Genomic DNA, 13556 nt, shown 5'->3' with positions numbered 1-13556 from the left:
CCCCACAGGAGCCATTTCTATTCAGACTACATGCATTCACTGCCAGATCCATCTCCCTGGCTCTCAGATTTGTAAACTTTCCCCCTGTAAAAAGGTAGTTCTTAAGAGAACTGCTTAGGTTTTTTTTTTCCCCCTTTCCTTTTTCAAGTCTCCCACAGAATGTACTTTACATACTGAGAATAATTCATAATTCAGGTGTTTAGAAAAATAACAACACCAAAAAAAAAACAAACCATGTTATCACATTTATTAAAGACCATCATTTATTGTTTATAAAAGTTGCCCCAATATACAGAAAAAAAAAATCCTAATTACGGTAACTAAAAACTACCCCCCTGTGTCCACAATATCTAATCTAGATTGGTTTAATCTTGAAATGTAATCCAATAAGACTGAAGACTAAACATTTGAGGTCCTGGACAAGATAATAGAACACTCGCAAGCCTTCTGGATCCCTAAAATACAAAAGAAAACCACAATGTTTAAGAAGCAGATAAAAATTGGCAAATAGAGGCCAGCCTGGTCTACAAAGCGAGTCTAGGATAGCCAAGATAACACAAAGAAACCCTGTCTCGAAAAAACAAAACAACAGAACAAAATGAAAACAAACCTGGCAAAAAACCAAATAACCACAATTACTACAAAATTGTTCCTTATGAAGATATTTACAATAGTAATGTCTTGAGGAAGCACATGACCATTAGAAGAAAGGGCACTTATTAAAATGGAGCATTATGAAGCCATTTAAGCATGTTGTTTTTAATGTGAAAATAGCAAAATTAAGGTGGGAAATCATGACTTCTAAAACAAATCTTGTCTCTTGTGCTATTTAAAAAAAAACCTGTATAGGGGGCTGGAGAGATGGCTCAGAGGTTTAAGAGCACTGGCTGCTCTTCCAGAGGTCCCGAGTTCAATTCCCAAAACCCACATGCTGGCTCCCAACCATCTGTAATGAGATCTGGTACAGATCACTGTATACATAGTAAATCAATCAATCTTTAGAAAACAAAAAACAAAACCAAACCTGTATATGTAGAGCTGGAAATCGAGGTTAGTAGTGGAGCACTTGCCAAACACATGCAAGGCTCTAGCACCACAAACAGAAAGTCCCACTCCCACCCCCAGTACAGGGTGAGGGGGCGAAACTGTTAAAGACCAGGATGGCTCAATATGAAATTCCTGTGCTATACCTCCCAAGTACTTGAGATTATAAGCACGCACCACCATGCTTAGCTCCTGTGTATTTTCTAGCCATATGGGTGAAAAAGGCTAAGAAATGACACGTCAAGATATTAGCGACAGCTGGGCATGGGAGCCACACATGCTTGTATTTCAGCACCCCAGAAGAAGAGGCAGGAAGCTGCTCAAAGTCCAAGGTTGGCCTGATCTGCAGAGCTAGTTCCAGGCCAGCCATGGCTGTATGATAAGATCCTTCCTAAAGCCAAAAAGATGTTACCACTGGTTGTCTACTAAGGTTATAAAAGAACTTGCCTTTCTGTTTTTCTATATTTCCTGCATTTTCTACAGTGACCATCTATTACTTTCAGAATTGGGAAAAAACTGGAAAGTAGTAAGCAGTACCAACAGTTGAAGATCACTATGGCATCATTAGCTAAGATCAGGGAGACTATCCAAAGACAGACAAATGTCCAACATTTACTTAATTTCAGCCATAACAAGAAATCCTCAAACCATGGGAACCAAGAGCCCACCAAATTCTAAGGATTCTTTATAGCAAACAGACTCACATCCCATTTCACCAAGATGAGGACGGGCTAGTCTGAACAGTCAAGACTGAGAAAACTGTTCCGTTAACATCTGTTCGGCCTTACTTCATTTTCTCTGCTGGTTGTTATCATGCAATCCTCCATGTCACGGAGAAGCAGTAACTGAACCACCACAAGTAAAAGAAGCAACTATGGAAGTACAACTGGCCTGAATCCATAAGCTTGCATTTGTGGGTTTAGCCATGAGTGGAGGATATAGTTGGGTTTATGGCGTTTCCAATTGTCACATGTATGTTCAGATGTTTTCTTTTGTTATTATTTCCTAAATGATACATTATTATAGCTATTTGGTTTTATAAAGATGATTTAAAATATATGGGAAGTACACAGGTTCTATGCAATCATGACACTTATTTTATATAAGGGAATTGAACATTCAAAGATTGTGGTACCAACCGTCCATGATACTCAATGCCTGAGCCCGGAGCCCCCGTGAGTGAGGAGGACCACACTGCCCACTTGTGTCTGCTCCACATCTTTCTATGTTGGCCCCATCTGATTGACACCTTTTTTCCAATCTCCAACAACAGACAGACACAACTGGATACAAATGTCATGGATGCTTACTTGGACTGGTTGACATCGATAAGGGAACCAATTTTGGACGTTGTGAAAGAAATGTGCTCATCTCCGATGACGATCTCAAGCTCCTGAGAACATCAAAAGCAAAGCCAGGCAGTGTCGCTTCATTCATCACACCCAAGGGCTCACCCAAACTCTGCTCCTCACGCGTGCACCAACCCATCTCTCCAAATCTTTTTACTCCTTTAAAATAGTATTTATTTATTGGGGTGGTTGTGTGTGATGTATGCATGTAGGCATGAATCTCAGAGGTCAGAGGACAACTTATGTAAGTTCTCTCCTTAGACCTTTAGTGGGTTATAGAGACTGCACTCAGGCCGCCAGATGTGGCAGCAGGAGCCTTTACATACTGACCCATCTGGCTTCCCCTTATCCCCACCCCATCCTTTAAAAAAGAAACCCAAGGTAATGCCTGTCCCCTCTCTATTCTCTGGCATCCCCTAGAACTGGCCTGTATTCTTTCCACTTGCTTTTTAGATTTAGCAGCATACTTTTAAAATAAATGGCTATACCACATGTATATGTTATTTTCATTCAATATTTTTTCTAAGATTGATCCACGTTGAGCTGCTCAATACTTAAATGCTTAGAACATGCCATTTCTTTACTGAAGCAGACTTAAGTTCCCAAGTTTTGTTACTGTATATGATGTAGTGTGCTTGGAGAGGTGGCTCAGTGGTTAAGAGCACTGGCTGCTCTTCCAAAGGACCATGGTTCAAATCCCAGCACCCACATGGCAGTTCACAACTGTCTGTAACTCAGTTCCAGGGGATCTGACAGCCTCGCACAGATGTACATAGAGGCAAAACACCAATGTAAATAAAATATCTTTTTAAAAAGTGATGTTCTAGGTCTTGAGGCTGAGCTCACATTTAAACACTTGTGCTAGTCCTGGGGTTAGGTCCCCACACCCACTACAAGTACTTTCTGCTCTGCCAGTTCCTATGCAAATGGCTCTCCAATGTGGCTGCATTGATACTTGGTCATGCCAACAGTGCATCAACTCTTCTTATCCTTTTGAAGACCTGGGTGAGGCTTTTAAAAATGTGTTGTCCTAATTTTTGCAGGTTGCAAATGCACCTGTAGATCTTTCCCATGTTTGCTGGTTATTATTTAAGTCTATTTATAAGCTTTGCAACATTCTGTCCCCCTTGGGTTATCATCTTTTTACTGGTCTATAGTTTTTTTTATATATTCTGGATAGAAACTCCTTGTTAGATACATTTTCTAAGTATCTTCATCGAGTGGCTTGCTTCAACTTTATTTTGATGTCTTTTATCAAAGAAGTTTTAAGGTTTGTTTTGTTGAGACAGGGTTTTTCTATGTAGCCTTGGCTGTCCTTGAACTCACAGAGATCTGCCTGCCTCTGCCTCCCACGTACTGGGATTAAAGGTGTAGGCTGCCAGCACTGAGGAGGCAGAGGAGGGTGGATCTCTGTTAGTTTGAGGCCAGCCTGATCTACAAAGTTAGTCTAGGAGGGCTAAGGCTACACAGAGAAACCCTGTCTCGAAAAACAAAAACAAAAAAGTGTGTGTTGCCACTGCCTAGAAAATTTCAAGTTTAATGAAGTCAGATTTACAAATCTATTCCTGAAAGGCACACAACTTCTATCCAAGTACTCGGGAGGCAGAGTCATGCAGATCTCTGAGTTCGAGGCCAGCCTGGTTTACAGAGTGAGTTCCAGGACAGCCAGGGCTACACAGAGGAACAGTGTCTTGAAAAACTAAATCAAACCAACAAAACAAAACAACTCCCCTAACAAAACCCAAACTCAAAACCAAATCTTTTCCTTTAAGAAAGAAAAAAAGTTGGTTTTGTTGCTGTTTTTTTGAGATGGGTCTCACTGTGTACCTTTGGCTGGCCTAGAATGCACAGAGATGGAGATACGCCTACCTGTTTCCTAAGTGCTGAGATTAGTGGCACATGTGCCACAATGCCCAGCACAATTTACATTTTAAAAGACACCCTGGCTCTAGGATAGAAACATGGGGCTAGACATGATGGAAGACACACAGAAACCAGAGGTCTGGAGCAGAACAGTAGCGGTCAAAGTGGAATCATCTTGATTTTTTTAGTTTTCAAAATGGTAACACAGGGCTGGAAAGCTGGCTCAGTGGCTAAGAACACTGGTTGCCCTTGCAGAGGATCTGCGTTCCATACCCAGCACGACATGGGTGTTCCTTCCTAGTCTGTTTCATGAGGGCTCTCCCCAGCCCCATGTCCCCAGTGGTCTTTATCTTGTTTGTTAGAAGTAAAGGTACAGTCAATAAAGCACTTACTTGCCGGCCTACTCGGTCAGGAGGGGGCCACAGGGCATCATCTTCTTTGGTGATTTCACTGTCATCAATAATTCTCTTTAACTCTTCCATCACACTTTTATGTACATAAGCCTGAAATCAAGTTTAAAATGTATGAGGCTATAAGGCCCATTCTCAATCAAACCCTAACCAATACCCCAACAATTTTCTAACTCAGAAAGTAACAGAAGATGAAAGCGAGTGCTCCTGAAGATATGGAGGGTCAGGATCAAAAGTGCCCAGTGACAATACTCTGGCTCCCCAGCGGCCTGTTGGCACATCCTGATCACATCTATCTCTCTGCTGTGGTTTCAATGTTTGTGTCCCTCCAAGTTAGGTTGAAACATAATTCCCAGTGTTGAGAAGAGTGAGAGGTATAGGCTTTAGTGTAAGAGTAAGCCACAAGGACAAAGGACTCAAGGGAACTACCTGACTCCCTTCTGGCTCTTTTGCCATGTAAAGAAGAAAGGTTGTTTGGGGGAGGCTATAGCGATAAAGACACTATCAAGAACAGAGTGCGTCCTCACCCCACACCAAACCTGAAAAGGTCTTGGAATTCACTGAGAGGGTAAATGTATTCTTTATACACTGCCCAGTCTCAGGTTTGTTTGTGGACCAGGCTGGCCTCCAACTCAGAAATCCACCTACCTCTGCCTGCCTAGTGCTGGATTCAAGCTGTGTGCCACCAACTCCCTGGCTACATCCTATTTTTAAAGAAATATTTTCAAGCGTGACAGAGTGGTTAAAATGAAGTCACTGATGTGGCAGAAATCACAGCGGAATGGAACATAAGAACTTTACTGAGCCATGGATAGGCCCACATTTCCACCTCTGTCTCTCAGAAGCAGGAGTAACTCTGAGCAAGCCACAGATTTAATATCTGGGCCATCATTTTTCTATATGTAAATATGACAGAATAGTCTGTCACATGGGCTTTTATAATCGAGATTAAAGAATATACATATATGTAAATCCCCAGTGCCACACAAGGCATCAGCCTGCACTTAAAGGCTTTTCCTTGTCCCACTGCACTTTCAGAAGCAAACTCAACATTCTCTTCATGGTCTGTGTACTAGGAACGGTATCAAGCACTGTAAGTATATTTAATTCTATGGTAGCACGTGGGAATGGAAGGTAGGTTTTATTATGCCTCAATCTGCAGATGAAAAAACAGAGACCAAGTTCAGCCAAGTTCAGTACGGAGCATACTGTGAGGGTTCAAACAATTATTGATTCAGCACTGTTAAGAAGAAAAAAGAAAAAAAGAAAGAAAGAAAGAAAGGAAAAGAAACAAGAAAAAGTAAACTAAAGATCTGAGAGATGATCTAGCTGTTTAGAAGTAAGCGCCTGCTTCCCTACTCTTCATCTTTCACTACAGTGACTAGAGTGGCAGCAATGGAAAGCAGAAGGCTAGCTTGGAATGAAGGCAAGGCTCATACCTCTTTCCTGATCATGACGTCATTTTTGTAATTGCTGTTGTTGGCATATCGCAATTTTCCTGTGGGGGCAAGAAAAAAAAAAAAAAAAAAAAAAAAAAAAAAAGAATGTAACGTACAACAAAACATGAACACAGCATCATCAGCCTACTAAGAATACCAAAGGTGCCTAAATTCGATCCAGTTTCTCAATCCATTTCACAGCTGTGACACTGGTCTTTCTGGTGCTTCACTTTAAACTACCTGGCACCGAACTAGAGCTCAGGCAAAAGGCTACTAGGATGCAGCATAAGAACACAGGTAGGCTCTTCCTGTGATAGCTTCTCTGTCGGGTGATGTCCTCAGTTGTAAACAGGATTTCCCCGCCCCCCCTCCCCCCAGACAGGGAGGCACAGACTGGCGGATAGCTGTGAGTTTGAAGCCAGCCTGGTCTACAAAGTGAGTCCAGGCGTGAGCCTGGGTAGTGGGTGGGATATGAGAGAAATGTCTAGTAAAACATAGGTGTGGGTTAAGGGACCAAGAAAAGACAAGCTGGTGTTTTGGACAGGATTCACAGTGAAAAGACTGAAAACTAAAAAGTGTTTGCGATGCTGCAGGCAGAGACAAAGCAGTTTAACTGTGTGGGAAGAGTCCTGTGGGGCTGTGGCTGAAAAGGCAGGCAGGACCTCAGCTTGCCTGGAGGCCATGGGAAGGGTTTACATTTTGTCAGGAAGGTGGAGGGAGCCCCTACCTGACATCATCTCCTACTACTGTCCTTAGAATTCTCTATTACCCTAAGTCACGCCAACAGCCACCTGAAATATGCCTAGTTCTTTGTCGTTCTATGACCTTGACACCCCAAAAACTGATCCCTTTTCAATTACGGCTTAATTCAAATACCCACTCTTCAAAGTGCCCTCTAAAAGCGACCTTATTTTCTGAACACCCCTCACTACAGGAGAGCATTGTCTGTGGTTTCCTCCAGCACTGAAACACATGTCCCAGCAGAGGGGAAATTCATCTACGTTGCTCTGTCCCCGGAGTGGAACACAGGCCGGTTTAAGATGGATATTCAATCAGTCTTTGTTGAAATGTAAGCAATCTGGCTTCTTAAAAAGTGACCGAGAAGCGCCAGCGTATGAACAAAAAGAACCAGTGATGTCCACAAAAGAATGCGCCTTTCACAAGCCCACAGTACCGGTCTCAGTCCCTTCCTTCGCTTCACCACACTCCGGAGCCCGGCTGCTGTTCCTCCGCCCTCCCCGGTGCGGTCCCACTCCCAGCAGGCGGTAGGCCACTCTTACCGTCAGGTCGGAACTCAAACTCCAGGAACTCATGACCGAACTTGCCTTTGTGACCCACGTAGTAACGCAGGTAAAAGTCACTCTCCATGGCTCGCAAAGACCGAACTTTAGAAACAGATCACACTGCCACGGTCCGCACTCTACACTATAGTGGAAGTGGCGCGCGGAAATGACGTCAAACGACAGCGACTGTAACAGGTTTTCCACTCTCCGGAGGCGGGACCGAGATTACCACGCCCCCTCGTCCCGAGGCAAGATCGAGTTCTCCACGCCCCCGCGCCGGAAGTCAAGGGTTCTGAAAGGGCATGGGCTACTAAAACTGCATCTGGAGTATTGCCGCCCCCCCCGCCCCCCAGACAGGGTTTTCCTGTGTAGTCCTGGCTTCTCTGGACTCACTTTGTAGACCGGGCTGGCCTCGAACTCACCGAGATCTGCCTGCCTCTGCCTCTGCTGGGTTTAAAGGCGTGCGCCACCACCTGGAGATCTTTAGTCCCAACACTGGGCTTTAGAATCCAGTCAGGGTTTAGCTTCAATTTAAACACCAAGTGAATCGAACGAATGAGGCTATTCATACTGAGATCACTTGAGGGCAGGTGGGTCTCCATAGTAAAATGGAGCAAAATGATTCGCCCAGCTATGAGCTGGAATTTGTGACCCTCCTACCTCCTCCAGAGTATCGCCACTCACCAGCAAGCTGCCTTTCATCTCTCCTGGCTTCCGGGCTCACTGATGTCTAGGATAGGTGTTGTGGGTGGTCGTGTAAATTGGTGTTGGATTCCCGCTCCTTATCATACTTAGCAGCGATTCGCTGCATGTTGGTGGTATTCAGTTGCATTGAAGCCTCTAAAAAAAATACCCAGGTCGGGACTGGGCATGGTAACCAAGGCCTTTAATCCCAGCACTTCAAAGGCAGAGTCGGGTAGAGCTCGGAGTTTGTCTATGAGTCAGGAGTTGGAGACCAGCAGCTGCATACTAAAAGCCCGTATCAAAAAATAAAGTCTTTAAGAAAACTGTTTCGACGACTCCTTCCCCAACCCACGTTGCCTGGAACTTGCCTGCACTTAGCCAACATCGCTTTCTGCCATTTATTATTTTACCTAACGACAGGTTCCAGGCTAGCCAGGATCACAAAGTGAGACCCTTTTACAAAAAGTAGGTAAGTCAAATTGGGGGCCACTACCCATGAGGTTCATTTCCAAGAGTCCAAGTTGACCACTGTGAATGTTTGCTGGCTAGGAATTTTAAAAGGTTGAGTAGGTAAAACCAACAAAGTTCTAATTATAGAAGATTAACATACATCTTTATATCTTACCACTCTCTCCCCTGCCGCTGGTTTTTGTTTGTTGTTTTTCGAGACAAGAGTCTCACTGCGTAGCCCTAACTGGCCTGGAGCTATGTAGGCCAGGCTGGGCTTGAGCACAAATATCTGCCTACCTTTGCCTCTGGTGTGCTGGTACTAAAGGCATGTGCCACCACCATGCCCAGTTCCTACTGTATTTTAGAAAGGTCACTCTGGGTGCCATGTAAGCTAGCCTAGAAAGGCCGGAAGTATATAATACATTGAGACAGGTAGTTGAAGTAATCCACGAGAGTAGTAATCCGATGATGACCAATGTGCAGGTGATGGTAGAGGAGTTTTTAATGCAGCAACATGGCTACTCTGGCTGGAATACAGATGTGCCTTTAATCTCAGGAGACAAGGGATCTTTGAGTTCAAGGCCAGCCTGGTATAGAGTAAGTTTCAGGTAAAGAAAAGCTTGGGTCCAGGCGTGATGGTACATGTCTTTAAACCCAGCACTCGGGGCGGGGGGGGGGGGAGCAGAGGCATGCGGATCAGTCAGCTCTGCTGAGTCAGTGAATTGTGAGGCAGCGCAGAGGGGTTGAATTTGTGGTGGTTCAGTTTGTATCCAGAGGCAGTTTTTACTGGGAGAGCTTCAGAGAGAGGTTGAAGGAAGAACAAGCTGGACACCGGTGAAGACAGAACAAGCCAGAAGATCAGTACAGATGGCTAGAGTTAGTGTGAGGCCAAGCAGAGCAATTCAATGAGAAACTGAGAGATTGAATCAGTCAGCTAGGAGAGGGGTTTGTGCCAAAAATAGCCGAGTTGAACTAGCTAGTAAAAGTCCAGAAAGAACTAGAAAGGGTAAGCTTATTAAGAGGCTGAAAAGATTATAGGCCTGGCCTACATTGTATGGAGGCTAGAAGCTTCCAGTACTAGGCCTAGGTTAGCAGATTGAGGCAGTGAGCCTCCGAGATGACAATTACAGCAGGTGACTAAACCATTTGGTATTCATTAAGAAGTTAATTAGTGATGGTTCACATCTTTCTCCCATCAAAGCACCACAAAGAAACAAAACAGATTTTTAAAAATGAATTTAATCTCTCTAGAAACAGTGTACTGATTTTTCCAAATGTCCACATTTGGTTTTCAGTTCACCCAGATGATGTCAGTACAGCTAGTGAAATGGAACACACCTCCTTCAGTCCCCGCCCCCCGCCTCAGATGGAACTCAAGAGTGACATGACAAGAGCAGAAATGGTTAGTCTGGCCCAACATTTTTACATGGCCTATTACTACAGCAAATGTGGTAATTTGGAGGGTGGGGCGACAAATAAGAAAACCCATTTGGATAGTGTGAGTTTGCAAACCAGTACCTTACCCCTCATATTAACAGCTTGTGTAGAACAAAATGCTATTTTAAAAGCTTGTGGTTTGTACAGTCTTCTCTTGTAGTTTTTGTAAAAAACAAAAAAAAGTATCAAAACCTTGTCTTTAAATATATATATATTTATACAGGTAGCTTTTTTAAATTTAGTTTTTTTTTTTTTTTTTTTTTTTACAGCACAAAGTGTTTGCAAATGCGGTTCCTGCTGATTCTTAAGACTGTGCACATGGCGCACGGCCTGAATGAAGCTTCCTTTAATTAAACTGAAAATTTGAAGCTGTAATTTCCTCCACCTTCTAAACTCTTCATATGCTGAAAACTCCCAAATACCCTAAAAATACAGTGTAAGGAGACTCTGACACTCTACCTTCATGCGTCTATGGGGAAGGAAATTATATCTTTTGAAACTGTTAACTTATGACTTTATGACGTGCTATGTGATGTGACGAGAGCATCTTTGTAGACCTGTGGAATTAGAACTGTTTTCTCCAGAACCCAACAGCACCTGACTGTACTGTGATTGGGGTACCCTCTCCAAATTCCGTGTCTCTATCATTGTGGTTCGTGAACATCTAAAAGGAACATGGCATGCTTCTGTTGAAAAGTCCCAACGCCCTTACGTTCGTTTTCACCAACCCTATCAAAATCTGACTCAAATCAATAAAAAGCAGTCAGCGTTTCCCTGTGGCCACTGGAAAGTGTGAGGAGGGGTGGGGTCGTGCTTGCAAAGGCTGGCAGTACGTTCCCCGTGATGCCCTGGACACAGTAAACGACCAAAGAAGTGTCTGCTTAGTTACGTCAGAAATCATATCATAAAGTGCTTATGTTGCGGCTGTCTTTCATTCAGTTTCACTCCTTGCCAACTCTCCTGGAGTTCTTTACTCCAGGTAAAATGGACTACGTGTTATTCCCCAAAGCCCTGCTACGGAGTCACGCCTCGGTGGCAGCTCGGCGCCTTTGCCAGAAGCAGGCTGAACATCACATGTAAGACTTGGCTTCGCTCACTTTCATGAAGACCCGGTTTTCCATCTCTTCAGGAAAAGTGGCCATCTCTTTCATTGTGCCCTGGGAGTATTCTAAGTGAAATCTACTTTTCTTTCTTTCCTTCCTTCCTCCTATTTTTCCCCCCACATGCATGTATCTTCTACTGCTGTGAGCTCCGGAAGGGTGAAAAGCATTTAACTGATCTTTGATGTTTGCAGTTCCTAGTACAGAGCAACTAGTGAATAGTTTTAGAGAACACGTTATTGCGAACACATAAGAACAACTGAAGGGCTCAACAATATTGACTGCCATCAATTTAAATCCCATCTCACCATTTTTACTCAATGACACCAGGAGCCCTTTGGGTCTGTCTCTATACCCACAACACACACTCTGAAGAATAAACAGTTTTAGTTTCTTGTTTTAGAAAGGCCGTTTCTGTTGGTGCCTTCATCCGTTCACTGGACAGACAGCCGTGGAAGAGGAAGCAGGCTTGAGGAGGCAGGGATGCTCAGGCAGCCCAAAGTTGTCTTCTGGAGAAGGGAGAGCTGGGCTGGCTTCATTTTTTAATAAGTATTGTTGACTATTCTGCTCTCTTGATTTTGGCTGTGGATACATATGCACAGGGGCAAAAGGCAACAGAAAATTTGGATTACATCTTAGAATGTGGCTCAAGAAGTTTTCCAGCATAGGAGAGAGTGGATCTGCCTCCTTGGACTGCTTCTGGTCCACTGCCAGGGTGTGTTTGTCAGGGTGTCTGCCGTAGGCTGCTTCCACAGTCTCTGCTCGCACACTCCATCGGGAAACACAGGGTGTCAAAGTTGTGAATGTAATAATCGTTTGGAAACCCTAGACTGTATGTTTCAGCCTTATTTTGAAGGCTAGGATCTGATTACAAGTTCAGAAACTATACGTATCATGAAATAACTACGGTTATTTCGATTTCTTTGGAGGCAGATTAAGGGGGGGGGGGAGCTTGTTTTGTGTAAATTTTGATGCTTTCACTTTCACCTTTTTTTTTTCCCCAGTCATAATTGGTTTTCCTCTCCATTCTTGAATGGATGGTGATGAGAAAGCTCCATAGGAGTTGGCCACCTGTTCTTAAGACTATTTGGGATGGGTCAGAGGTCAGTGCATTTCTCCAGTGAGTACCTCAGGACCATCAACACAATGCACACCAAAAGGAAGTTGACAAGACAAAATGGCCAAGCTTAGAACACAGCCATTTTTTTCAAAGGTTAGGAAAACATGACTGGCATAAAGCAAGCTCCTAGGAACAGGATGACAGAACTCCAGACGTTCACCTGGAAACTCAGAGGGCATCACACTGGTGAGCCACTGAAGTTCCGTTGGTTTCGGGGGGGGGGGGGGGGGGGAAGCTGGAGGGTGGGAACAGGGAGGCGTTTTCTTAAGCATCCCGCTCCAGGGGTGCCAAAGTTAGGCATCTGTGTGCTCCCACTTAAGCCAAATACTTCCAGGTTGCACTCGTCCCTGGTCATTTAGCTGGCGGTGAACTGGCAGAGCGGCAGAGTCACGGAAAGACTACACTTTGGAAGAGAAAGCTAATGGGGACTGAATTCCTTCTGGGATTGTGGGATTCCAGAGAGACAGAAAAATGGCATTTCTCCCTACCCCAACCCCAAGGTCCAGAAAAAGTAAATGTGGTGTTCATAATGAAGAAAAACCTATATAAATACCCAGAGTTTTTCCTTTTATTTATAAAGCAGTGAAACAAACCCTTGTGTGCACACATGCCCGAGGTGCTATAATCTCTCTTATGGTTTCCCCCCCAAATAGAACTTTAGATGTGGTCACCATTCTGGACTTACGCTTTATCCATGTGAACATATGGTCGTAAGGGGCATGTTTATTATTTCAAAAATATCTCCCCTACTTGAGAAAATGGTAGAAAGCAAGGGGATGGAGAGGCAGATGTAACCAAGCCTATTTCAAAATCTTTGTCCTTGTTGGCAGCCATTCAGAGGTTCAGTGCCTGAGCCAGTCCTGACAGTAAACTTGGGAATCATAGAAATGTCGCCACTTAGCTCCGGACCAGTGGCTCTCAGCCTTCCTAATGCTCCACACTTTAGTACAGTTCCTCATGTTGGGGTGACCCTCCCCAACCATTTGTTTCTACTTCAAAATTGTAATTGTGCTACTGCTACGAATCATAAATATCCGTGTTTTCCAAAGGTCTTGTGCGACCCCTGTGACAGGGTTGTTTTTTTTTTTTTTTTTTTTTTAACCTGCAAAGGGGTCACGACCCATGGGTAGAGAGCCACTGCTCTAGAGGCACCTGAGTCCTCACTAAGAGCTGAACTTGAAAAGAAGGATGCACTGAGCTCTGCTATCTTGAGCTCCCGGGGGCTCGCGGCACTGTGCAGCATCTGTACACTGACCTAAGCCACAGAAGAGAAAGCCTAAGAGGGCATCGTGGTGGCCACGGAGGAGCTGAAAACCCAGGGCCTCAGGAGTAGGCAGAGGTGAAGAGATCTACCTTTCCCACCGCATGTCTGTACAA

The 13556-nt window shown here is 44.1% G+C and overlaps 1 protein-coding gene across 1 annotated transcript; it reads right to left on the bottom strand.

The window, feature by feature from the left end:
* Window positions 1-230: 230 nt before the first annotated feature.
* On the bottom strand, window positions 231-7554 carry Magoh (mago homolog, exon junction complex subunit). The gene is made up of 5 exons (XM_051171705.1): window positions 7386-7554; window positions 6106-6164; window positions 4649-4759; window positions 2355-2437; window positions 231-455 (listed from the first exon to the last, which is right to left on the bottom strand). The coding sequence occupies exons 1-5, from the start codon at window positions 7471-7473 to the stop codon at window positions 356-358; spliced, it is 441 nt and encodes a 146-aa protein (XP_051027662.1). The 5' UTR covers window positions 7474-7554; the 3' UTR covers window positions 231-355.
* Between the last annotated feature and the right edge of the window lie 6002 nt (window positions 7555-13556).

The sequence above is a fragment of the Acomys russatus genome, chromosome 29, assembly GCF_903995435.1.
Source record: "Acomys russatus chromosome 29, mAcoRus1.1, whole genome shotgun sequence".
NCBI lineage: Eukaryota > Metazoa > Chordata > Mammalia > Rodentia > Muridae > Acomys > Acomys russatus.
This window is presented reverse-complemented; position numbering and strand designations above follow the sequence as displayed.